The sequence below is a fragment of the Rhea pennata genome, chromosome 12 (assembly GCF_028389875.1).
Source record: "Rhea pennata isolate bPtePen1 chromosome 12, bPtePen1.pri, whole genome shotgun sequence".
Taxonomy (NCBI): Eukaryota; Metazoa; Chordata; class Aves; order Rheiformes; family Rheidae; genus Rhea; species Rhea pennata.
In genome coordinates, this window is record NC_084674.1 from 24,715,815 (window position 1) to 24,738,813 (window position 22,999).

Consider the following 22,999-nt stretch of genomic DNA (forward strand, 5'->3'; position numbering starts at 1 on the left):
GGGGGAACCCCAAGCCTGTGCCCATGCTGGGGGCTCCTGTGCTCCGGCCTGGCTGGACCAAGTGCCTGGGCTGTGACACAGCCAGCCCTGGGACATAGCTGGCTCTAGTGTCCCTGAAGGTAGTGGTATCACCAGAGCTACTGGGACATGGCTGGTGCTCGTCTCACTGAAGGCCATGGTGTCACCGCAGGCAGTGGGACATCAGTTGCCAGTGTCACTGCAACCTTGGGGATGGGCAGGCCCTGGTGCCACCTCGGGCCCTGGACACATCTGCTGTAGGCATTCCAGCCCATGCTACCTTAAGCATCAGCTCTGGAGGCTCTGGCAATTTGCCAAGTTTCGATTTCCAGTTCTGTTTTCCCTCTGCTGGAAACTTCATTTCTATCTGTTGGAAATGAAAGTACACAGATGGGCCCCACTGACCCTGTGCTGGATGGGCTGCTGGGCAGCTCCAGCCACCTAGCCCACATCGCCAGGGTGGTCCTCACTCAAGGGGCCACAAGGCAAGGGGGCACCTAAGGCTGACACTGGGCTAGGTGCACAGTGCAGAGCCCAGCTCTGCCCTGATTTAGCTTTGCCTTTCTAGCTTTCTGGAGCACTGGAGAGATCCAAATCTGAAATCTAGGAACTGAAATTCAGGCGGAGGCAGACGCAGGGGACTGAGGGAGAGGGCAAGGGGAGAGGAGCAAGGGGAAGAGGGACGGGAGCAGAGAGAGGTGCAGAGGGCAGGTGAAATAGGCAGGGAAATGGGACAGCAAGGGGGTGGGGGCAGAGAGGGGGCAGGTGGCAAGGACAAAGAGAGGGCAGGGCAAGGGGGCAGGAGCAGCGAGGAGGCAAGGTAAGGGGGCAGGGGTGGAGAGCAGGCAGGGGCGGGGGGCCAAGACAGAGAGGAGGCAGGCTAAGGGGGCAGGGGCAGTGAAGGGGCAGAGAGGGGGCAGGAGCAGAGAGGAGGGAAGACTAAGGGGGCAGGGGCACTGAAGGGGCAGGAGCAGAGGGGGGGCAGGCTAAAGGAACAGGGGCACTGAAGGGGCAGGGTAACGGGGCAGGGGCAGCAAAGGGGCAGGGTAAGAGGACAGAGGCGGAGAGGGGGCAGACTGGGGGGAGGGGGCAGGGGCGGGGAGGAGGCAGGGACCCGCTCTCCTTGCCCCACCTCTGTCCGCGTCGGCGCCACCCCGGCGGCGCGGACGGCAAGGCCGCGCGCGGGGCACGCCGGGAGCTGTAGTCCGCTCCTATCGTGGCGGCGGGCCGGCCGCGCGCGGGGCACGCCGGGAGCCGCCGGCCGCTGGGAGCCGTGTCACACGGCTGCGGGCGGCTTCCGGGGGGGGGGGGGGGGGCGGCGCGGCGAAGCGGGGCGGGGTGGGGCCGCCTAGCCGCTAGGGGGCTCGCGCCGCGTCGCGCCGCCGGCCATGCCGCGCTCTCGCCGCGCCGGGCGCCGTGAGTGGGGGCGTCTCGGGGCGTGGGGCACGGTGGGAAGCTGGCGGAGCACGGCGCGTCCGTTACGGGCTGGAGGGACGGAAAGCTGGGCACCCTCAGCGCCCTGCTGCCTTCCGGCGCCAGCAGTGTTGGGCGGAGGCTGGAGTGCCAGGAGGCCCCAGCGGGGGTGTGCAGCAGGGCCACCGGCAGGCCCCCACCGTGGCGCCGTGGCTCAGTTTCCCCTCGGGCGGCAGCCGGCCCCTGCTGGCCTCCCGGGAGCACTGGCTCCCGATAAGACCCGGGCAGTGCTTATCGGCCCGTGGCGAGTGCAGGCATGTCAGAGGTGGGCTCTACTTGTTTTTCTGAGCCCAGTGGCCACCTGCCCGTCCTGTCCGTATCTGAGCTGCTAGCAGGCGTCACTCTGGAAGAGGCTTATCCCGGTGGGCCGGATGGGCATAGTGGGATGTCGGGATGTCCTGGAGCTACAGGGTGATCTGAGCCTGCCTTCTGTGCCCAGGTGCCCAAAGCAGTGCCAAGACAGACTCGCAGGCCAGTGATGATGAAGCTGTCAGTGAGGTGCTGAGTCAGTACAGCAGTGCCAGCGAAGGTGCCAGCCTGGCAGAGGAGGGCACAGGTGAGCCTGAGGCAGTTCTGGTGTGGGTAAGGACTGGCACTGCTGCCTGAAATGCTACTCTGCCATGTGGCTTGCCCTCCCTCTGCTTCTACTTGTTGCTGGAAGCAGCTGCGTATGATATTGCTGGCCCCGTTATGCTTGAAGGGGGTGGCAGGGGAATGTCTGCTTCACCTCCCTGGTGCTTAGGAGGTGTAGGAGCCTGAGTGCAGGGGCACCTGCACATGCTGTGGTCTGCATGCTGTGATGTAGCTGGCTGCCTTGGCAGGGAGTGAGGCAGTGGATGAACAAGCCCAGGAGGAGGAAGCAGAGGACAAGTTGAAGGAGTACATGGAGAGCATCCTGGACAAGAGGTGAGGAGCTCACCACTGCTTGGCCCCTATGCCTGGCATGGCAGTCTTTCCATGCGCTGGTGGCCTGCGAAGCTCACCATCCCCTATGCAGCCGAGAGAATAATGGGTGCCCCCTGCCCTGACAGGCAAAACCCTGTGCTTGTCCTTGGGGCATCTCACGTTGTGATCTCACATGTTCTCTTCTAGTGCCAAGACACGCCAAGTGGCCCTGAAGAGCCTGCGTCTGGCCTTCTCCTCCAGAACTCTCACTGAGTTCTTGCTAGAGCGTCGCCTCACACTCACCGACTCCCTGGAGAGGTGTCTCAAGAAAGGTCTGGGCACAGGCAGGCACCATGTCTTGGGCTGGGAGTGTTGGAGGTCTGAGGGAATACAGAGGAGCAGCAGGAGCCAGGACTGCCTGAGCAGAGGTGGCACAGGGTAGAGTGACTGCTCCCAATGCCTTAGGTGGCCTAGCATGGTGGGACTCAGTGGACACTAGTCAGTGCTGGTTACTGAGGGACCTCTCTTGTGCTGCCTGCAGGTAAAGGGGAAGAACAGACACTGGCAGGCACCGTCCTCACCCTCCTCTGCCTCCAGATGGGCTCTGGCCCTGAGGGCGAAGAGGTATTTCGCAGCTTGAAGCCCCTGCTCGTCAGCATCCTGATGGACAGCACAGCCAGTCCTATTGCTCGGCAGAGCGTAAGGCTGGTTTCCCTTCCTCATGGGTGGTGGGGGGCACCTTGACAGCAGGCAGCACTCAGCTGGATCTGGGGCTCCTATAACTGCAGAGGAGTGGCTGGATTGGGGCAGGGGCAGACGGCCCCTCTGCCAGCAATAGGAAGCTGTGAGTAAAGTCCGAGGGCCTCTGGGCAGGGCATCCCAAAGCTGCTCACTCGTCAGTCCTTGAAGAAGAGTAGTGATGCCCATGGATGAGCTCTGGGGCTGGCTGGTTCTCTGATTACCTTTTCCCTGTGTCTTTTGCCAGTGTGCCACAGCCCTGGGCATGTGTTGCTACATAGCTGCTGCTGATCTAGAGGTAATTGTGTGGGGGTGTTGCCTGCCCTGGCAGCTGTCTGTACCTTGCGGGGGTCGCCTCAGGGGCTGCTGTGCTGTCTATCTGAAGCCCCTGGTGCCAGCCTGGCCACCATTTTGGTGGAGCTCAGTGGCCAAGGGCAGAGCTGGTGAGACTGGCTGTGCTGGGCTGTCACAGATGGCCCTTTCCCTGAGCAGTGTGGAGTTTAGCAGGACAGTAAGCTGGTGCTGCAGAGATGTGGCATCCCAGACTGAGGAGTCCTTCATTCCTCTGCGGCTTATGGCTCTTGGCACTGCTAGACAGGATGAGCCCTAGGGCCTGCTCTGCCTGCGCTTCTCCCAGCTTCCACGTGCAGTGTTTGGATTTACCTTGACATTTTTCTGGCTACTGTGTTTTGATGAGGGGGGTTTCCTCTTTCCAGGACCTGCTGTCATGTCTGTCCTGCTTAGAGGGTATCTTCAACACCCCCAGTGTGGGCGAGGGCAGCTCAGTGCCTGTGCAACATGGCCCTCTGCACTGCAGTGCCCTCCAGTCGTGGTCCCTGCTTCTCACCATCTGCCCCACCTCTCACATCAAGAGTATTTTGGACAAGTGAGTGAGCCTGGTGCTACTGGGCACAGACAGTCATGGGTGCCAGCCTGAGAGTATTTAGGGCCTGATGCTGGGGCTGCTCGATCATGCAGTCTCAGCTGGCTGCGTTTGTGGCATCCATTCAGCTGCCCAAGGTGTGGGGACACAGGAGGAGAGAGAAGGCCCCAGGTAGCACCAGGCACGGCTGCTCATGGGTGCTAATTCCCCTTGTACCTTCTTGCCACAGTCACTGGCTCAAGCTGCCCTTGCTGCTGTCCAGCAACAGTATTGCGCTGCGTGTCGTGGTTGGAGAAACCATCGCGCTGGTCTTTGAGCTAGCCCAGGACATGGAGGTAGGATTGGGCATTGCTGGGTGGGAGGTGGGCACATGCTGCGTGTGTAGCCAAGCTGCAAGGGAGCTCCTGGAGCTGACAGCTGTTGGGGTCTCGCTCTGTGTGCTGCTGGCTGAGCACTCTGGTGGCATGAAAAGCCACGTCTGACTGCGTATTAAGATGCTCCAGGCTGGAGTCCGCAGCTTGTGCTCAAGTGGAGGAGTTGGCCTAAGTTATTCCACAGCCCCACCCTGAGTATGGTGGCTGTGGGCAGTGCCCAGAGCCTTGTACCTTCCAAACCATTCTTCCCTGGTAGGAGGACTTGTGCCACCAGGACACCGAGTTCCTGCGTGCCCAGCTCAAACTCCTGGCCACAGAGAGCAACAAGTATCGGGCCAAGACAGACCGGCGGAAACAGCGTTTTGTCTTCCGGGACATCCTGCATTTCATTGAGGTACCAGTGGCTGGGGAGGGCTAGCAGCACCCATGGATCTTGGGAGAGGACAGGGCCCTGCCCTGCAGAGTCAATGGCAATGTATGCTGGTGCCCAGATGCCTCTTGATGCTCTTCTGTGTACCCAGAGTGGGGAGTATCAGGAGGAGACTATCCGATTTGGCCTGGAGTGTATGTATGTGGACAGCTGGGCACGTCGGCGAACATACCAAGCCTTCAAAGAGGTGCTGGGCTCTGGCATCCGCCACCACCTTCAGGTAGGTGCCAGGTGACAGTGCTGAGTGTGCGAAGAGACAGTGCCAGCAGCTGCTGACAGGCCTTTTCTCCTGCAGAACAATGAGCTGCTACGGGAGATCTTTGGCCTTGGGCCCCCATTGGTGCTGGATGCAGCTACTCTGAAAACCAGCAAGGTGTCTCGCTTTGAGAAGGTGGGTGCCCATCAGGCTGAGTGCTAGGGAGGGCAGGAGGCAGTGCCTACAGGTTCAGGGGTGCCCTTTGGATGGAGATGACAGTGCTAAGCTCTGTTTTTTCACCTTCTGGTGCATGAGTGGGAAGGCCCTGTGCTCCTGCTGTGGCGCTGTGCATCTGGTACTATCCTGCCTGTTTTAGAGGGGCTGACTCTTCTTAGACAGGAACCTGGTGGGTACCACCATTGCCTACCAGTGCCCCCTCCCAAATGGTGGGCTCTGGCCTGGCATTCACCTGTGGCCACGGTGTGCTGCAACCTGGGGTGGGCACTGTGGTGGTGAGTAAATGGTCACCCCCTAATCTGTCTCTCCTTCCCTCTCCTCCCAGCACCTCTACAATTCGGCTGCCTTCAAAGCCCGCACAAAAGCCCGGAACCGGGTGCGGGACAAGCGGGCGGACGTGCTGTGATGGCCAGAGTGGAGCAATGCCCTCTGGCCCATGTGGACTGCAGACCCAGCACTGTGAGGGGCAGGTGCCCCTGGTCCTTGGGCTTTTATACATGTACAGCAGAGTATTTAATGGCTGGTGCTGCCCCTCTGGGGGTTGCCTCCTCTTTTATTTTTTTTAACCAAAATAAGAAGAGAAGGGTGAAAGAAAAGTGAAGGGAAGAGGCTGGAGGGTGCTGTTGCTTGCCTGCTCTGTGCCAAGGGGGACTGCTGCTCCATGTGGCAGGGTGGGAGAGGGTGTCACAAGGTTACTGCAGCCCATTTTGGAAGCAAGGTTTATGGGGGGGCTCCCTCATTCATGCCCCCCCTTCCCAGTCCTGCGTAAGTATAGGGGTTGCCCATCATGGCCAGAGAAGCTGGCTGGGGAGAGCCCTGCATAGTGCCATGGCCTTGTGGGAGGACAGAGCTGGGTTCCTCCAGGGTGAGAGTGGGGAGGAATGCCCAAGCTACACCAGGTGGGCTAGGAGAATTGTGCTTTCTGCCCACTAGGCAGAGCTGTGGGATGGCTGGCCCGGCTGTGCATGCCCACCAGTATGTCTGCAGCGGGAGCACTGCCTCAGTTCCTTGCTGTCACACTGTGCATAGCCCATACAGCTGGTAATAACATGGCACCCAAGGGTGGTTGCTGAATGGCATGGATTCCTGGGGGCTGGTGGGCACTGCCCAGCCCTGCCAATTTACTGCTATGAACCCTTTTCTAGCCCAATTCTTTGTATAAAAGTAGCCCTTTTGTGGGAAACAAATTATGGGTGTAGGTGGTGCAGCGGGCACCTCCCTGCGTTGCCTGTGCCTCCCTGAGGGGCCAGGCTGGGTACCACTCCTGGGGGGCACCTGTTCTGCCTATCCTCAGCAGGGGCTGCCACAGGGCCTCAGCATCGAAGGCTGCAGGTGGCATGACTTCCCATGTGGTAGGAATGCGGTCATGCCAGCTGGGAGTTTCTGACCACCCTGGAATGTATTTATGGTGGTGATTTTATAAGATTTGATTACTGGAGGTAATTAAAAGGCTGATTGGAGGGCGCCCGCTGCCTTATTTTGAAGGGGAAGAGCTGTCACCAGGGCTAGCGTTCTCCTATATGCCTATCTCCCTAGACTATGTAAGCCCCTTTGCAACTCCAGGGCTCTTGCTTGTCATTGCAAGTCCTTCCCTTGCTTTGGCATTTGTGGCAGGGGCCGTAGTTCCCCCTGCCCTGCCCCTTGTGCCGTTATTGGGGGGATGCTGCCAGGTAACAGCAGAGTTGGGTAATAAATAGTGGGGGTCAGTGGAGCAGGGCTGCCTGCTCCCGTCCGCTGCAGTTTGGTGCCCCTTGCCTCGTGTAAGCTGTGCTGGGCTCCATGGAGCTCGCAGTCCTGGCGTGGTGCAGGGAGTAACTCAGCGATGCTCACTGGCCTCACTGGCATTGAGGCGGGCCCAGAGCTGCCCACTGGTTGCCCGCAGCTGCTGCACGACTTCCTCCTGGCTCTCCAGCCACTTGACCAGCACTCGCACTGACTGGCTCTGCAGCACTGCAGGGAGAGGACAGGCACCTGTGGGTGGTGTGGCCCCATCTCCAGATGGGGCACCTGGCTGTACCTTACTGTGTGTCGCGCGGCACGTTTCCCACTGGTGCCCCAAGTAGAGCTGTGCCTAGCTTGACTCCCCACCATAGTGCTGGGGCATGTGGGCTCCCCAGTGTCCCTGAACTTAGGCCCAGGGTTGCCCACATTGTATGGGTGGGCTCTCAAGGCTGCCACGTACCACTCAGGTAGATGGCCAATGTGGCAAGGACCAGGCTAGCCAGTGCCAGGATGCCCAGCAGAGCAAGGAAGAGGGGGTGGCAGGGGCCGAGGCAGGGGCAGGCAGTGGCAGCAGGCACAGGGCGCAACACGGGTAGCAGCGGCTGGCGTGGGATGGTGCAGGGTACAGGGTAAGCACGGGGCCTGTGTGGGGTCCTTGATTGAGCTGGGCCATTCCCTGTGGCAGTGGGAAGAGAAAAGCAGGTCAGTACCCACCCCTCAGCACCCCTGGGACTATGTCTACTATCATGGGGTGCCCCCGGCAGCGCTGGGGAGCACAGCGGGGGCTTGTGCCCAGACTGCCCAGGTCTCACCCTCAGCACCCTTGTGTCCGCCTGAGGCCCAGTGCAGGTCACTGATGGACTCCACGGGGTGCAGGCTGATGTCTCCAGGCTCGCTGCTGTTGGGGTCGGTAGGCTCTGCTGGGGTGGTGCCATCTGCCCTCCCTAAGCTGTCTGCTGGGGAGCAGGAATGGTGGTGAGCACAGGCACTGTCTGCTGCACCCAGACAACCCCAGGCAGCAACCCTGGGCAGCAACCCAGCCCTGCCTGCTTTCCCCTCTATGGGCAATGCTAGCTTTAGTGCCAGCCTGATTGCTGTACCATCGTGGGCAGTGCACGCTGGCATTTCTGTGGCACAAATCCACTGTGCCAGGAGGGCTGCGGAGCCTGGTGCAGAGTTGTGACAGAGTGAACACTGACTATGTACCCTGGCCATGGCGCGCTGTCTTCAGTGTGGTTAGCAGCTGTAATCTCAGAGCCTTGTTAGTTGGGCTGGAATCTGCCCTTGGCTCAGGGACAGGATTGTACCAGATCTCCTGGCCCAGGTAGCCTGGGCACTGCAGCGAGTGGCTGGGGCACTCTCAAGCCAGCTGGGCCACCCAGCTGCTTGTCGGCGTGGGCAGGCTGGCATCAGGTTTAGCCTCTGCCACCCCAAGACATAGCTTGGCTTTTTTTGCACGTGCTGTGCCTGGAAGAGGACTCCTGTGATGCTTAGGTACGTACAGCTATAATATGCAGTGTATGCCATGCCAGAGTGGTCCAAATGCCTGATACTGGGCTAGGCACATAATCCCACAAAAGGGCAAGGGGAGGCTCTTTGGCTGCAGCTATGACTCCAGCACTGATTGGCACTATGTTGGGAAGCAGCTGTGTGTGAGGTAGAGGGAAAGGATTTCTCCTGGGTATTTGCTTGGTTTTTAGCAGCAGCCAGGGCTTGCATGTGCTGCTATGCCCACTGCAGAGCAGGATCAGGTGGCTCTGTGCCCACACCAGGCTGCTCCCAGAGCTTGGTGGCTTGTGGCTGGGGATCACTGGCATACACACTGTTGCGCAGCTTCTCCAGCAGAATTGGCTGTTGTCATGTGTTGGCAGGAGACCAAAGGGTTGGCACACTTTGGGTTTGGGACTAGATCTTTACCAGGAAAGGTGACAGAGACCACAGCTGGTGCCCAGGTCCCCTTCACCAGACCAGACTGTCCCCAGTGACCTGCAGGAACAGCAGTGCCCTGCCTTTTGCTGGGGGCTGTCACATGGCATATGCCCCTTTCCCCACCCCAAAGGCCACAGGCAGGACTATGTGCCCAGATGTGATGCCATCTGCATCTGTGCCCCACAGCCCCTTGCCGCCCCCCTTCCTCCCCAAAACCCTGCTGCCATCCTGCTGCTCTGCTGTGCCTGTAGCCCTCCCGTGAGTCTCATCCCCTGGGTGGGCATCTCTGCCCACAGCCTCCTTGGTGGAGAGGGGCATTGTCCCCATCCCAACCTGTCCCAACCCACCCTCCAGGCACTCAGAGCATGCCAGGGGCCCCACCAGTCTTGGCCTACCTTCTCCAGCCTCCTTGGGCATAGTTCCCTGTGCTGTGCACCCAGGCGCAGCCTGGCCCGTGTGGTGCAAATGGGCAGCAAGGCAGTGTGGGGGCCCCTGGGAGCTGGGCACTAGGTTCTCAGTGCACCAACTGCTCTGCTTAAAATAGGATAGTGAGAAATGTGGCTGGGGGGATAAATATAGCCCTGGAGATGGGGGCCTAGTGGCTGTATCAGTGTCATGGACAGTGCTGTGCCAGCACAGCCAAGGGCGAGGAGCCCATGAAGGAGCCTTGTGTCCCCTTCCCAGAGTACGGGGGGGGGGGGGCACAAGATCACTATGGGACCAAGGGGAGCCAAAGAATGGCCTGGATAGGGAAACTAAGGCATAGGTGGACCAGCCCTGAGTCAAGTGAGGTCATCCCCAGCCCATGGCAGCAGTGCTGCATGCACTGGTAGTCATGCCCAGCCTAACCTTGCCCACAGAGGTCAGGTTGGCTGCACCAAGAGGATTTATTTAAATTAACAAGGAGGTAATGAGATATTGGCATCAGGCAGCAATAGGCACCAGGGCATGGGACTACGTGTGCTGGGGAAGGGGACCACAGTGGTCCCCAGCTGTGTCACCAACCCCAAGTGTCCTGTGGGAGACAAGTATTAGAGGGTGGGAGGCTGTTGTGCTCATAGAAGCCGTGGGTGTGGGTGGGTGTGAGACAGGAGGTGCTGGGGCTGAGCTTGGCCCGCTGGGAGCAGCTCTCGCCTGTCCAGCCATGGTAGCAGTGGCAACGGAAGGGTGCCTGCAGGCCTTTGTCCAGCTGATTTGAGAGGTGCAGGAAGCTGGCCAGGTCATGGGCCTGCCGACGCACACAGCGTCCATGCCCATGGCACTGTCTATGGCTGCACTCCCAGGCGGCTGCTGTCACGTTGGCCACATAGGGCCCGAGGGTGGACATGAGGTAGTGGCGCAGGCTGGCACAGCTCTCCTGAGAGAGGAAAGGCTGTCATGAGAGACCTCCCTGCGGGTCCTGCTTCCAGAAGCTAGGCACACTGCTGTCACTTCATCCACCCCTCCCTGGAGGGCCCTGTACCCCCCCCCACACACACCCCCGAGCAGGGATACAGCCATCCCATATTCTCCCCATCTGTCCCAAGCCTGAACCCCTCCTGCTGTCCCCCATGTGCCCATGGCCAGCCCTGGTGCACAGCCAGGAGAGACAACATACAACCCTGCTCACAGAGGCAGCGAGTGGGGATACTCACAGCGGAGCGCGAGTAGGACATGTCTCCCCAGAGCACGAGTCCAGCAGCCCCCAGTGCTGCACTCTCCCCGATCGTGTGAACCAGATCAGCCTGCAAGGCAGAGACATGGCCAGGGGCACAGGCTTGGCACAACCACCACCACTACCCCACGAACAGTACCACATGCGGATGCCATGAGCACAACCCTTGGCTTGCTGTGCTGTCACTGGTTGCCCTCCCTGCAGCCCCAACCCTACCCAGCCTGCCCTGGCCCTTACCGGCCTCAGGAAGCGGGGTGAACGGCGGTAGGAGAGGCGTGAGTAGGCAATGATGGGCAGGATGCCTGTTGCCCCGAAGGTGGCCACGCGCAGGGCCTCGCGCAGCCGGTGGTGAACATAACGGTGGCGCAGGCCCTGTGGCAGTGCTGGCGGCAGGTAGATGCTGGGGTACAGGGCAGCTGAGGCAGCCCAGAGCCAGCGGAGCTGGTTGTTGCGCAGCACTTCTGCTGGCCGGCACTGGCCTGTGTAGTTGGTCTCCTTGGCCCAGTTGCTGTTGAAACAGTCGGGGAAGCGGTAGAAACCCCAGAGTCCCCCTGGGCGCAAGGTCTTGCCCAGCAAAAGTGTCTGCTCCATGAGAGCCTGGGCTGCCTGCTCAAACTCCTCCTGGGCCAGACGGAGCCGCCATGGGGCTGGCAGATAGGGGTGCCGGTGCCACACCCATTGCTCCGAGGCTGCCTGGTAGATCCTTTTGGCCCCCCAGTTGCGAGCCCAGAGGGGTCTCCATTCCTCCCAGTCCACCACAGCTAGGCCATGGAAAGAAGGCTGCAGGCGGACGTGGATGTCTCCTGCCACCCTGCCCAAGTGGGCGTGGAGACGCACCCTCTGGGGGATGCCCCCGTTGCGGGGGATGCCCTGGCGGGACAGGTATGGGTACAGCCCAAACTGGTTCTTGTAGAAGATAGAGATGTTCTGCCCGGCAAAGTGGCCACCCAGGTTCTCCACAATACCGTAGTTGCCAAGGGGCAGGCCCACACCGAAGCGGTGCCAGCACCGGCCCGTGGGCACATTCCACACCACAGCGAAGGGCTGGCCATCTGTAATGGGTTTGGGTGCTGGGCTCTCTCCACTCACCATGCATAGTATCAACCAGGCCCACAGCACCAGTGCTGGCCCCATTCTGTGCCACCCCAGAGGGGCCAGCACCCTGTGGGGAGAAGGAAAGCAATGGGGTGAGACAGTGGGGTGCTGGTGGTACCACAGACTTGTGCCTCCCCTACCCTCTCAAGGCCCTCCCTGTTGCTGGATAATTCGGTCCACCATGTGCTTGTCCCCATGGAGTAGTGCCCTGGCCACTGCAGCTGTGGCATGTCCCTGAAAGCCACAAATGTCACAGCCACCTACCCTGATGCCTCAGTTTCCCTCCTGCTCCCAGTTCTATTCCCAGTAGTGGCATCATAACTAGGGGATTAGGAAGCAGATCACACCTGAAGCCATGTGACAGGGCAGAGACAGCTCTAATCCCCCAGCAAAGGGCCTGACTGGCTCCCTGCTGACCTTCTCATTCACATTTTACCCACCTGCCACAGTTCCAGCCAGTCTAGCACCACCAGCACCCTTCCCTGGTGCAAAGATGCTGCAGTGCCTGGAGATAGACTACGGCTACATTCCTGTGGCCTGCAGGGAACATGGCCGCTGCAGGGCAGCTTGTTCCCAACAAGACACAAAACCTGGAAAAAACCTAAAAACCTACGGGCTCCCAGCACCTTGCACTGCTGTTGCCTATCCCACTGACACTAGCGCCTCTTGAGCCATTCCATGCCTCAGTTTCCACCGCCTGTGGAACTGGGACAATGTTACTCACACTGGCAAATGCAACAGCACAGCCAATAAACTGGTGGGACTGAGTAGAGGTCCCATAAGACCAGTCCAGACCACAGGGCCCACAAAGGACTTGGCTTTGTGGCACCCTGCTGCAGTCAGGCCCTGAGCCCAGGGCAAAAGCAGAGCTTCCCTGCCCAGCCAGGGAAGGGTGACTTCCTGAGCACCAAGACCACCTCTCCACTGGTAACAGGGCAGATATGGGGGTCATCAGCTGCTCATTCAGCCTTTTCCCCACTGGCCCCCAAGCACCCCACAGCTGCAATGGGACCGAGGCAAACTCAGCTTTGAGGTGTGGGCACTAGCCCCAAACAATGGCAGTCGATCAGGCCAGAATGGTCATCCTCTTCCCGCACTTGCCTTTAATGACTCTCTCGTGGCCCTGGGGCCTCAAATGTCCTTCTTCATCCAGAAGATGGGCAGGCCTTTGGCATCACAGTGGGGGGTCTCCAGGAGGTTCTGCCCATAGCTTTTGGCTGGAGCACCCCTCATCCAGCTCAGCGGAGGCAGTGGGGGTGGGGGAGGCACCATGGTGGGTGGCAGGGAAGGCTGAGTGGTGGCTGGCACCCACGCTCCAAGGTTGCTGGTGGCTGGGCTCGGGTGGGCAGAGAAGATCCGCAACACCTTTGCAGAGATGCCAGAGCTCAGGAAGGCCATAATCTGCACCGGCTCAGCCAGGGTATAGCCCAGGTGGGCATAGAAGTGCTGTTTGTCATGGGTGGTGAGGTGCAAGCGGTGAAAACCCTGGGCCCGGGCGTACTTCTCCATGGCCTCCATCAGCTTTCTCCCATAGCCCTTGCCCCGCAATGCCCTGGGTACCACTACGCTCTCCACGAAGAGGCTATGGGGGTGGCCAACCACACGGGACAGCCGGACATGGCCCAGGAGCTGGCAGGGGCTCTTCTCTGCAGCAGGGAGCTCCGCAGGGCCCCAGCTCCGCAGCAGCACGAGACAGATGGGGAAGGCATCCGAGGAGCGCTGGAGTGAGTGGAGCCGTGATGCCTGGCTCTTCCCCCACTCCTCGCCGAGCAGCTGGGCACAGGCCTCCATCAGCTCCGGCCTCTGGTGCAAGGGGACCAGGCTAAGCTCCTCCGACCTGGAGCCCATTCTTCTCACTGATGGGAGACCAAGCAGGCGATAGCTTAGCGGTGTCAGGGCTCACATCAACTTGCCCCTGCCTGGCAAATACTGCCCAGCAAGTCCTGCCTGCATTGTTGGGCTCAGCACACGCACTCAGCGACTACTCTCCACCAGCTTGCAGTGGTGCTGGATGGGTTTAGAGGAATTAGCGGCGGGTCCAAATTCAAATGAGAACATTACAACAGCACTCAGTGCTGCCCTTGACCCTCCCAGCCAAGGAAGAGACATGTTGTGCCTGCCCCAGAGCTGGACCCAGGTGCCTGTGCCATGCCTGCTGTGCAGACCTGCCAGGCAGGTCTCACCTCCTTGAGCTGGCAGAGGGACAGGCTGCTGGGGAACAGAGCTCATGTGACACAGGAGAGATACAGGAGCAACATGCCCACTCCTTGTGGGCACATGATCAAGGCTTGCTCTTCCACCAACTGTTGCTCAAGCACCTGACTGAGACCAGCCAACTCATCGTGCATGTCCGCAGCTGTCCCTGATGCAAGCAGAGCACAAGTTGAAAGAGGACTGTGGTGCCTCTGAGGTGAGCAGCACCAGCCCATGCCAGCTGTGTCCACCTGGTACTGGTGTTCAGGAGGGCCTTGCCCCTCCAAGGGGCAATAACCTACTACCCCAGCCTTAGTTCATGGCAGGGACCATTTTCCCAGCCTTCCCCTTTGTCACAGCATGCAGCCACTGCAGGAAGACCATTCCCCTTGCAAAGAAGCCACAGGCAGTTTGCTAGAGGAACTGGTGCAGTAACTTATCAGTTGGTGTTGAGTAAAGTGCCACGCTTTCCCACCAAAGGAGGGGGTGAGGGCCGACCCGTCAGTACACCAAAATTACCACTCCCTCCCCATGGCAGGACCCCAGGACTGCTGCAACGCTCTTTGTACCTACTGTCTCCCTAGCACACATTGACTCAGAATCCCCTGCCCTCCCTCCCCCAATACCCTTTTCCTCAACTAATTGCCACTCCCATTTCCTCCACCTCCTGGATGCTGCTGGGTTCCCCAAGATAGAACCCCCTCCATCAGCCTTGCCTGCCCTCCATGGTCATGTTAGCCCCTTTCTGGCTGTGACACCTCACAAAGCAGAATGCTTCATCCACCCAGGGCCCAGAGTGCAGTGGGGCAGATGGGCTGCACCTTGGAGTCTGGCTCAATCCCACACTGCCTGCCTTTCCCTAGCCCCTCTATGTAAGGACACATGGTCACTCACCCTGCCCGATGCTGCTACTAGTGCTGGCCAGCTCCCCAGAGGCCCTCTGTGTCTGCACTGGCTTACTGGTGGGGAGTCACTCATGCTGCAGCTCAGCAGGAAATAGCACATGATCACTGGTCAACCGCAGCTCCCAGTTCTGCTTTCACAGAGTGAACGACACGTCTGTTCAGTGCTGCAGGCCCTCCACCCACCCTGATGTGTGGGGACAAGGCCAGCAGTGGTGTGCTGACTTGCAGTGGAAAGCCCTGGGCACAGCCTGGCGTGTGTCTGGGATGCTGGGCCTCTCTAGCCATGCGACGGTGGGTACCAAGGCCCCTCATGGTTCATCCACCCACCATGCAGGTACCCAAGGGTGTCAGGGCACACGTCAGGGCACAGACCCACTTCCCTGTCTGGGCTGCAGCACGGACCCATCTCCTTGCCTGGCATCCTGCTGGTGCTGGCTGCACCTGGGCCTACCTGGCCAGAGTTTGCTACTCCCCACCCTGTGCACAAGGGAGACCACCCCAGTCCCCGACCAACGCTGAGGGGCAAAAAGGGTGCTGCATGTAGGGAAATAATGTATGAGCTAGGGTTGTGCATCCCTGCACATGGCACTGCATCCCACATAGCACCTATAGCAGACACTGCACATGGCATCCCAGCCTCCTGCAAGCCACCCAAACCTGCCACACGATCTCCTCCCACGGCACCCCAGCACCCACCATCCCACACAGAGCACTCCGCCCCACACTGCCTCCAAGACAGAGCACTTCTCTCTGCCCATGGCACAGGCCCTGCTGCCTGGCATGCTGCACACGCACACGCCAACACAAACCCTTGTGCACAATTCAGAACTGCCGTCATGCCCCAGTGTCCCCACAGACTTCAGCATCATCCCTCTCAGCCACTGCCCCCACCCCATCGCTGCCCCCTAACCCTGATCACTGCCCCAACCCCCATCATTGCCCCTCCACCCTCAGCATTGCCCCCATCTCCATCACGGCCTCCCCTCCGATCACTGCCCCCACCCCCTTGCTGCCCCCTCTCCCTGCCCCCGCGCACTGCCCCCAGCGGGCTCTGCCCCTCGCCCCAGTGCTGCGGCGGCCCCTCCTCTCCCCTCTCCTCCTCGCCCGGCCCTGCCTCCCCCACCCTCCCATACCGACACGCCGCCGCCGCCGCCCGCCTCCTTCTGCCTCGGCCGCTGCCGGCCGCGCTGCAGCGCCGCCTGCCGCCGGAGGGCGCGGCGCGTCGGGGCATGCGCAGAGCGGCGACAGGCGGGCGGGGAAGCGCGGGACGGCGCCTACGGCCGGGCATGCGCAGAGCGGCGGCAGGCGGGCGGGGAAGCGCGGGACGGCGCCCACGGCCGGGCATGCGCAGAGCGGCGGCAGGCGGGCGGGAGGTGGGAGGGCAGCGCCGGAGCGTGCCGCACGGCGAGGCATGCGCAGAGCAGCAGCAGAGGGCCGGGAAGCGCCGGGGGGCGGGGGTAGGTGGGGAGCGGGACAGGGCGGGGCATTGGTGCGGCCTGAGAGGGTCTGGGAAGAGGCTTGTTGTGGTACCTGTTCGCATGTGCCTTGGCTGGGGAGATTCTCCAAGGCCCAGGCAAGCCCAACGGTTAGGGTTAGGACTGGGAGGAGACGGCTGCCCTAGACACCTTCATATTCATTTTTTTCACCCTCCACAGCCTCATTTTACGAGTCAATGGAAGCCAGGAATTGATTTGTCTATCTGTGTGTCCTTCCGTATGCCTTCGGTGCCCCTGAAGCGGCTGTGGGCTATCTCGCTTCCTCGATGCTTCCTGAGCTCCCTGGAAAGCTGAGGGTTTTGCAGTCACAGGCAGGAGAAGGAGGCTCAGGCCTGCCCTGGCAAAAAGCTTTTCTGCTCCTGCTTTTCAGCATGCCCCAAGTGCCTCTGTGTGCCTTTTGGGGTGTGCCCAAGGCCTTGCCACACATTTTACTGGGATCCTCCACATGATTTTTAGCACACATTGGGGCTGTCTGTATGCTTTTTCAGGCATCCTGAAGCCTGCTGAGTGCCTTTCGGAGTGCCCTGTGTCCCTGTATGTGCCTTTTGGAAAGTCCCAGATTCCTGTGACGTCCCTTTCAATATGTCCCTGGGCCCTTGGTGTGCCTTTCAGCATGTGCCGAACTCCCGGTTTGCCTTTGAGTGTGCTGCAGACTCTCTTCCTGTGCCTTTTTGGTGCTCCTTGCTTTGCTTCTGAGAGCAGTTGGGGCTGAGGGCTGGGTGCAGGGCTACATACCTGAGGAAAGGCTGCAGGATGGGGAAAAGGAAGCTGTGTGTTCTATTTTCTTAGCAGCACGCCGTGCACCATGGAAGCTTTAGCAGAAAGTCAGCTAGATGGCCCAGACCTCTACCCAGCTCCAGCTTATCTCTGGGAACTGGAGAGCACAGCCTCCCCAAAGTGGCAAAAGGATTCACATTTGAGGAACAGTGTCTGTTAATAAACTAAACTCCAGCAGCCAGCATACCCAGGGCCTGGGCCCTTTTGCAGAACACAAAACTGCCAGAGGAAGAGCAACCTTCGTTAGGGTTGTGAGGCAAAAAAAAAGGGGGGGGGGGCTTTTTTGCCCTTGCTCACTTTACTTCACTGTCTCCTTTTTAAATGAGAGGGCAGGGGCAAAACCCAGAGAGATTAAGCAAGATTGGAGCTGCCTCTATAGTTTTTTATCCCCACACAACTTGGCCTATTTTGCTGGGAAGGGGGAGCAAAGAGCCCATATCTTGGATGTATTTGGGGCACTTTCCCCAAGATTGGGTCTTGCCCCCACACTCCTCTTTCTTAAGAGATAGACAGGGAAAACACAACACAGCTGGCTCTTTGGTCTACTACCCCTCTCAGAAAAATATCCCAGGTGGGTTGTGTGGTGTTCTAGTTAGATTCCCGGGGGCCAAACATCCGGTTTGGCCAGCCAGCACAAACTCTCACACACACACGCACAAACACTCTTTAGTAGCAAGAAGTTTATTAGTAGATACTTACAAACAGACCGACCCGATGGTAATCTCGAGAAGGACCACCTCAATGCTTGTCCCGATCGTCTGCATGGCGAGAGGGAGAGTCGGCAGGCACAATCTTTTCGGGCATCCCCGAGGAGGCAACGTGGTCCTCTGTTGTGTAGCAGCCTCACCCTCCTTCGGAAAACTCCGGCATTTATGATTACTTGCGGTAGGCGGGAGTCCCGGCACCTGGGGCCAGCAAGTGCGGGGAGTCTAGCCCAACTCCGCCCCGGTTGCATAACTGGGCTATGATACTGCACACGCGTGCAGACTTATTTCGGGGGCCACATTTGGCTTTGGGGGTCGCTATTTCACTACTCTCCAGCTTCTGACCTTCATGTTGACTGCTTCTCATGGTGATTCTGAGGCTGGAAGCTACAGAATCTATATGTGACCAACCGCTGTTCTTTCTCACAGATTTCCATGACCTTGTTAGTTACTTGTTTGTATCCCACCTAACACAGCAGTATTGTTCTAGGCACTAAAAAGTTACAGCACTAGACTATTCTCACCAAATAGCAGGTGGTACGGATACAAATGTTGCAACACGGACCATTCCCATCAAGTACCACCTAGCACGGATACATGTGGGCATGAAAAAGCTCTTATTTTCTGTCCCCCACACAAATCACTTAGCTGAGGGAGCATGGGGGTCTGGCCCCTTCCCTCAGCCACTCCCATTGGCCGGGGTCTGTCTGCCACTCCTGAGGGAGTGACTCCGGTTGGGGCCAGTCCCTGCTGCCCACTTCTGCCCTTAAGGGGAGTCTTTAAGCGACTTCAAGATACTCTTAAAGACCTTAAAAATTCTCTTTAAGAGGGGTTTTAAATAGGGGCAGACTGTGGCCCAATGGAAGTGGCCTTGGGAGAGGGCCAGACCCCCATGCTGCCTCCCCTAAGTGAGTTGTGTGGGGGCACAAAACCAGAATGGCTTTTCTGTCCCCACACAATGCAAACGGGCTCTGCAGCAAGCACTGCTCCCTTGCCTCCCCCCACCCACAGACAGAAGCTTGGGCTGCCCCTGTCAGCCACCCCGTCCTTCTCAACAGAAATGCTTTCTCCCATTCAGTGAATGGAAATGTTCACTGAGGGGATGGGAGTAGGGGCTGAGCCTAGCAAGCGCCTTGCTGCAACAGAGGAAAGCACACACACTGGGATGTAGAGCAAAGCTGTCACCAGAGAGAAGCAGCCCCTTCTGGCATGGCATTTGGCCACTTGCAAGGGGATAAGAGCTGCAGCGACAAAGCTGCTGGCAGACCCCTTTTAGCTCCAGTGGTGCACCAGTGAGCTCTTCCCCACACAGGAGACACGGGACAAACTGGGAAGGGGGCAAGGGTGCGGAGGTGGCACATCCATCTGAGAGCTGTTACTATGGATTAAATAAACCATGCATTGACTGAACCCAATGTTACCTTGTGTTAATTGTGTCTTACTCCAATTTTTATCTCAAAGAGCAAAATGAATCCAGTGCAGTGCTAGCATACCCAATTCCTGCTCTGCTGCCCCCCTGTGGCACAGCTCCTGAGAGACAGGTACAAGAGCTGTTGCAAGCAGACAGCTGGCAAACACAGGCCCTTTCCTCCTGCACAGCTCCTTGATGGGTAAGCAAAGTCTTCTGGAGTCTAAAACAGTGTCAGTGTCTGACTGGTGGAAGAGTGGGCAAGAGGTGAAAAAGCAGTTATACTCAGCAACAAGCTGAGCTAGGAAAGCTAGGGGAAAAAATGTGATTTTTTAATACAGAAGTAACAGGAAAATAAGCTCCAGGCACTTACCGTCTATCAACAATGGGCTTCAAATCCCTGTTTTCCTTGGCAGGGGCAGGCATGTAGCTCTGCACACTGGGTCTGTGCCTTCCACCTCCAGCAGCCCCAAACCCTAGTTTCAGCTAAGCCCAGGGCTTCCGTTCCCTCTGTACCAACAGTGTCACTATTGTAACTCCATATCAGCAGGGCTGTGCTCCTCGCTTACATCATAGTTGTGATGTAGCTGGATATCAGGGCTGTGCTTGTGAGGATACCCAATGCACTTAGTCAACAATTGCTGGGATGGTCCAAACCCCCCCCCCCCAAGTAAGAAAATGAACCAATTTGAGACAACGAACTGATCTGGAAGAATAATTGACTGAGCTTCTGGGTCACCTGCATGTAAACAGGGCTGGTTGATACACCAAGTATGTATGTGTATCTCTGAATGTGAAGTCCCTGCAGGAGGTGGCTACTGAAGAGACCAAGGGGTCCAGACCAACTACCAGAGAGACTGTAAGGTCTAGAGACTGACTGAGATATCTGTTTTTATGTGGATGTGTCTCTGTACAGGAGGCAACTGAGGAGAGTAAAGGTCCAGGACCACTACTCGTTGAACTGTGTGCCTAAGCCCAGTTACTGGAGATGATCAACAATGTGTGTGTATTTGGCTGTGTTAGTGTGGGGATCCAGGGTATACTGAGTGTCTAAGCCCAGCTTCTGTAGGAATCCATGCTGTATATATGTAAAAATGTGTATATTTACCAGTGATAGATCTTTAACCTGATCAGCCGGACAAAGGAACAGAATGAGGCCACTGGTGCATTAGTTTGTGTTTGTGTGAGTGCTGAGTGTTTCTGTCCGTGTTGTTTTATGTGACTCTCTGTGTTTGTATGTATTGCGTATGTGTGTTTGTGTTTGTGCCTACTGGGAATACATGCTCAGCCTCACTGCTGGTTGGAGCTGCATCAGCCTTGCCTCTGTCAGGCTGCCAGATTTGGCAACTCCGTAACAGTGTACAAGTTATACCTTTAAAAATATATGATATTAAAAATGTTTATGGAATGGGAAGGGAAAGGGAGGACAGAATTCCTGCAGCAAATATATGTGTAGTTTAAAACAGATTGTGAAAAATGTCACTGATTGGCTTGTTCTCTTAAAGTAAACAAAATGGTAGCCTTGTGTGTGGCAATTACTGATATATCAACATTTTCTCTTCCTGAAGAGATAATTAGTGCCTTTTGGTTGAAATGTGAGGTTTTTCAAAGGCCTAATGTGGCTACATTATTCTAGCTGTGATTTCCAAAGATGATATCCTACATGGATGAGGAAGGAGCTCCTGACAAAACTCAAAAAGAAGAAGAAAGTACACAGAATGTGGAAGAGGGAACAGGCCACTTGGGAGGATTATAAGAATATCGTCAGAGTATTCAGGGATGCAATGAGGAAGGCTAAGGCCCATTTGGAATTAAATCTGGCAAGGGATGTCAAGGACAACAAGAAGGGATTCTTCAAATACATCAGTATCAAGAGGAAGACTAGGGAAAATGTGAATCTGCTGCTGAATGCAGTGGGGACCGTGGTGACGAAGGATACAGAGAAGGCAGAGTTACTGAATACCTTCTTTCTTTCAGTCTTTACTGCTAAGGGCAGCCCTCAAGAATCCCAGAGCATGGAGATGAGAGAAAAAGTCTGGAGAAAAGAAGAGTTTCCTTTGGTTGAGGAGCATTATGTTAGAGATCTTCTGGGCAAACCTGGCATCCACAAATCCATGGGCCCTGATGGGACACAGCCATGGGTAGTGAGGGAGCTGACGGATGTTGTTGCCAGGGCACTCTCCATCATCTTTGAAAGGTCGTGGAGAACTGGAGAGGTGCCCAAGGACTGGAAGAAAGCCAGTGTCACTCCAGTCTTCCAAAAGGGCAAGAAGGAGGACCCAGGCAACTACAGGCCAGTCAGCCTCACCTCCATCCCAGGAAAGGTGACGGAACACCTCATTCTGGATGTCATCTCCAAGCATATGGAGGAAAAGAAGGTGAGCAGCAGTAGTCAGCATGGATTCACCAAGGGGAACTCCTGCTTAACCAATCTGATAGCCTTCTAGGATGGAATGACTGGCTGGGTAGATGACGGGAGAGCAGTGGATGTTGTATACCTTGACTTCAGCAAGGCTTTTCACACTGTCTCCCATAACATCCTCCTAGAGAAGCTCAGGAAGTATGGGTTAGATGAGTGGACAGTGAGGTGGATTGAGAACTGGCTGAAAGGCAGAGCTCAGCGGGTTTTCATCAGTGGCGTGGAGTCCAGCTGGAGGCCTGTGGCTAGTGGCATCACCCAGGGCTCAGTACTGGGTCCCATCCTGTTCAACTTCTTCATCAATGACCTGGATGAGGGGACAGAGTGCCTCCTCAGCAAGTTTCCTGATGATAGCAAGCTGGGAGGAGTGGCTGATGCACCAGAGGGCTGTGCTGCCATTCAGACAGACCTGGCCAGGCTGAAGAGTTGGGCAGAGAGGAACCTCCTGCACAAGGGGAGTGCAGAGTCCTGCACAAGGGGAGTGCAGAGTCCTGCACCTAGGGAGAAATAACCCTAGGCACCAGTACAAGCTGGGGGCTGAGCTGCTGTAAAGCAGCTCTGCAGAGAAGGACCTTGGAGTTCTGGAGGATGACAAGTTGACCATGAGCCAGCAATTAGCCCTTGTGGCCAGGAAGGCCAATGGCATCCTGGGGGTGCATTAGGAAGAGTGTTGCCAGCAGGTTGAGGGAGGTGATCCTGCCCCTCTACTCAGCTCTGGTGAGGCCACATCTCTAGTACTGCATCCAGTTCTGGGCTCCCCAGTACAAGAGAGACATGGAGCTACTGCAGAGAGTCCAGCATAGGGCTATGAAGATGATCTGAGGGCTGGAGCATCTGCCCTCTGAGAAATGGCTGTGAGAACTGGGCCTGTTTATCCTGGAGAAGACTGAGGGGGCATCTTATCAGTGTCTATAAGTACTTGGAAGAGAGGGTGTCAAGGGGATGGGGACAAACTCTTTTCAGTTGTCCCATGTGACAGGGCAAGAGGAAATGGGCCAAAACTGAACCACAGGAAGTTCCGCCTGAATGTGAGGGGGAATGTCTTCCCTGTGAGAGTGACAGAGCACTGGAAGAAGAGGTTGTGGAGTCTCCTTCTCTGGAGATATTCAAGGCCTGCTTGGATGCAACCTTGTCTAACATGCTCTAGGTGACCCTGTTTGAGCTGGGGGGTTGGACTAGATGATCTCCAGAGGTCCCTTCCAACCTTACTGATTCTATGATTCTATGTTTGTATGATGTAGTATAACCTTTCTGCCTTCCTCCCAGTGTTCTAATACCGAGTCTTCTCTAGTTTGTGCTCTGGTCTTAGTAGGGTGCATTTCTTCTGACCTTTACATAATAAATCATTCCTCAGTTATATTGCTGGAAATGGTGTCCGTATTAATATATATATATAATATAGATAAATGTATATATAGATATGTTTGTTCTTCTGATGCTGTCACATACACACATAGTGTGTA

The 22,999-nt window shown here is 57.4% G+C and overlaps 4 protein-coding genes across 12 annotated transcripts; 1 reads left to right on the forward strand and 3 right to left on the reverse strand.

The window, feature by feature from the left end:
- Positions 1-1,361: 1,361 nt before the first annotated feature.
- IFRD2 (interferon related developmental regulator 2) lies at positions 1,362-6,694 on the forward strand. 7 transcript variants are annotated; one of them, XM_062585638.1, is made up of 13 exons: positions 1,362-1,434; positions 1,931-2,047; positions 2,313-2,397; positions 2,584-2,708; positions 2,918-3,075; positions 3,362-3,412; positions 3,831-4,000; positions 4,227-4,332; positions 4,628-4,765; positions 4,893-5,021; positions 5,097-5,192; positions 5,313-5,403; positions 5,560-6,694. In XM_062585638.1, exons 1-13 carry the CDS (start codon positions 1,407-1,409, stop codon positions 5,832-5,834), a joined length of 1,569 nt encoding a protein of 522 aa, XP_062441622.1. In that variant the 5' UTR covers positions 1,362-1,406; the 3' UTR covers positions 5,835-6,694. The 7 variants fall into 7 exon arrangements, with proteins under 7 accessions (XP_062441622.1, XP_062441626.1, XP_062441620.1 ...); XM_062585636.1 differs by lacking the exon at positions 1,362-1,434 and adding an exon at positions 1,733-1,853; XM_062585642.1 differs by lacking the exon at positions 5,313-5,403 and having other exon boundaries at positions 5,560-5,726.
- LSMEM2 (leucine rich single-pass membrane protein 2) lies at positions 5,747-9,407 on the reverse strand. The gene is made up of 4 exons (XM_062585644.1): positions 9,281-9,407; positions 7,769-7,909; positions 7,417-7,632; positions 5,747-7,184 (listed from the first exon to the last, which is right to left on the reverse strand). The coding sequence occupies exons 1-4, from the start codon at positions 9,300-9,302 to the stop codon at positions 7,051-7,053; spliced, it is 513 nt and encodes a 170-aa protein (XP_062441628.1). The 5' UTR covers positions 9,303-9,407; the 3' UTR covers positions 5,747-7,050.
- Positions 9,408-9,753: 346 nt separating this feature from the next.
- On the reverse strand, positions 9,754-15,904 carry HYAL3 (hyaluronidase 3). Of its 3 annotated transcripts, none has more exons than XM_062585422.1 (4): positions 15,866-15,904; positions 10,777-11,701; positions 10,520-10,609; positions 9,754-10,242 (listed from the first exon to the last, which is right to left on the reverse strand). In XM_062585422.1, the coding sequence occupies exons 2-4, from the start codon at positions 11,671-11,673 to the stop codon at positions 9,883-9,885; spliced, it is 1,347 nt and encodes a 448-aa protein (XP_062441406.1). In that variant the 5' UTR covers positions 11,674-11,701; positions 15,866-15,904; the 3' UTR covers positions 9,754-9,882. The 3 variants fall into 3 exon arrangements, with proteins under 3 accessions (XP_062441406.1, XP_062441405.1, XP_062441407.1); XM_062585421.1 differs by lacking the exon at positions 15,866-15,904 and adding an exon at positions 12,736-12,818; XM_062585423.1 differs by lacking the exons at positions 10,520-10,609; positions 15,866-15,904 and adding an exon at positions 12,736-12,818.
- Positions 12,712-15,894, reverse strand: NAA80 (N-alpha-acetyltransferase 80, NatH catalytic subunit). The gene is made up of 2 exons (XM_062585424.1): positions 15,870-15,894; positions 12,712-13,490 (listed from the first exon to the last, which is right to left on the reverse strand). The coding sequence occupies exon 2, from the start codon at positions 13,480-13,482 to the stop codon at positions 12,766-12,768; it is 717 nt and encodes a 238-aa protein (XP_062441408.1). The 5' UTR covers positions 13,483-13,490; positions 15,870-15,894; the 3' UTR covers positions 12,712-12,765.
- Positions 15,905-22,999: the final 7,095 nt, after the last annotated feature.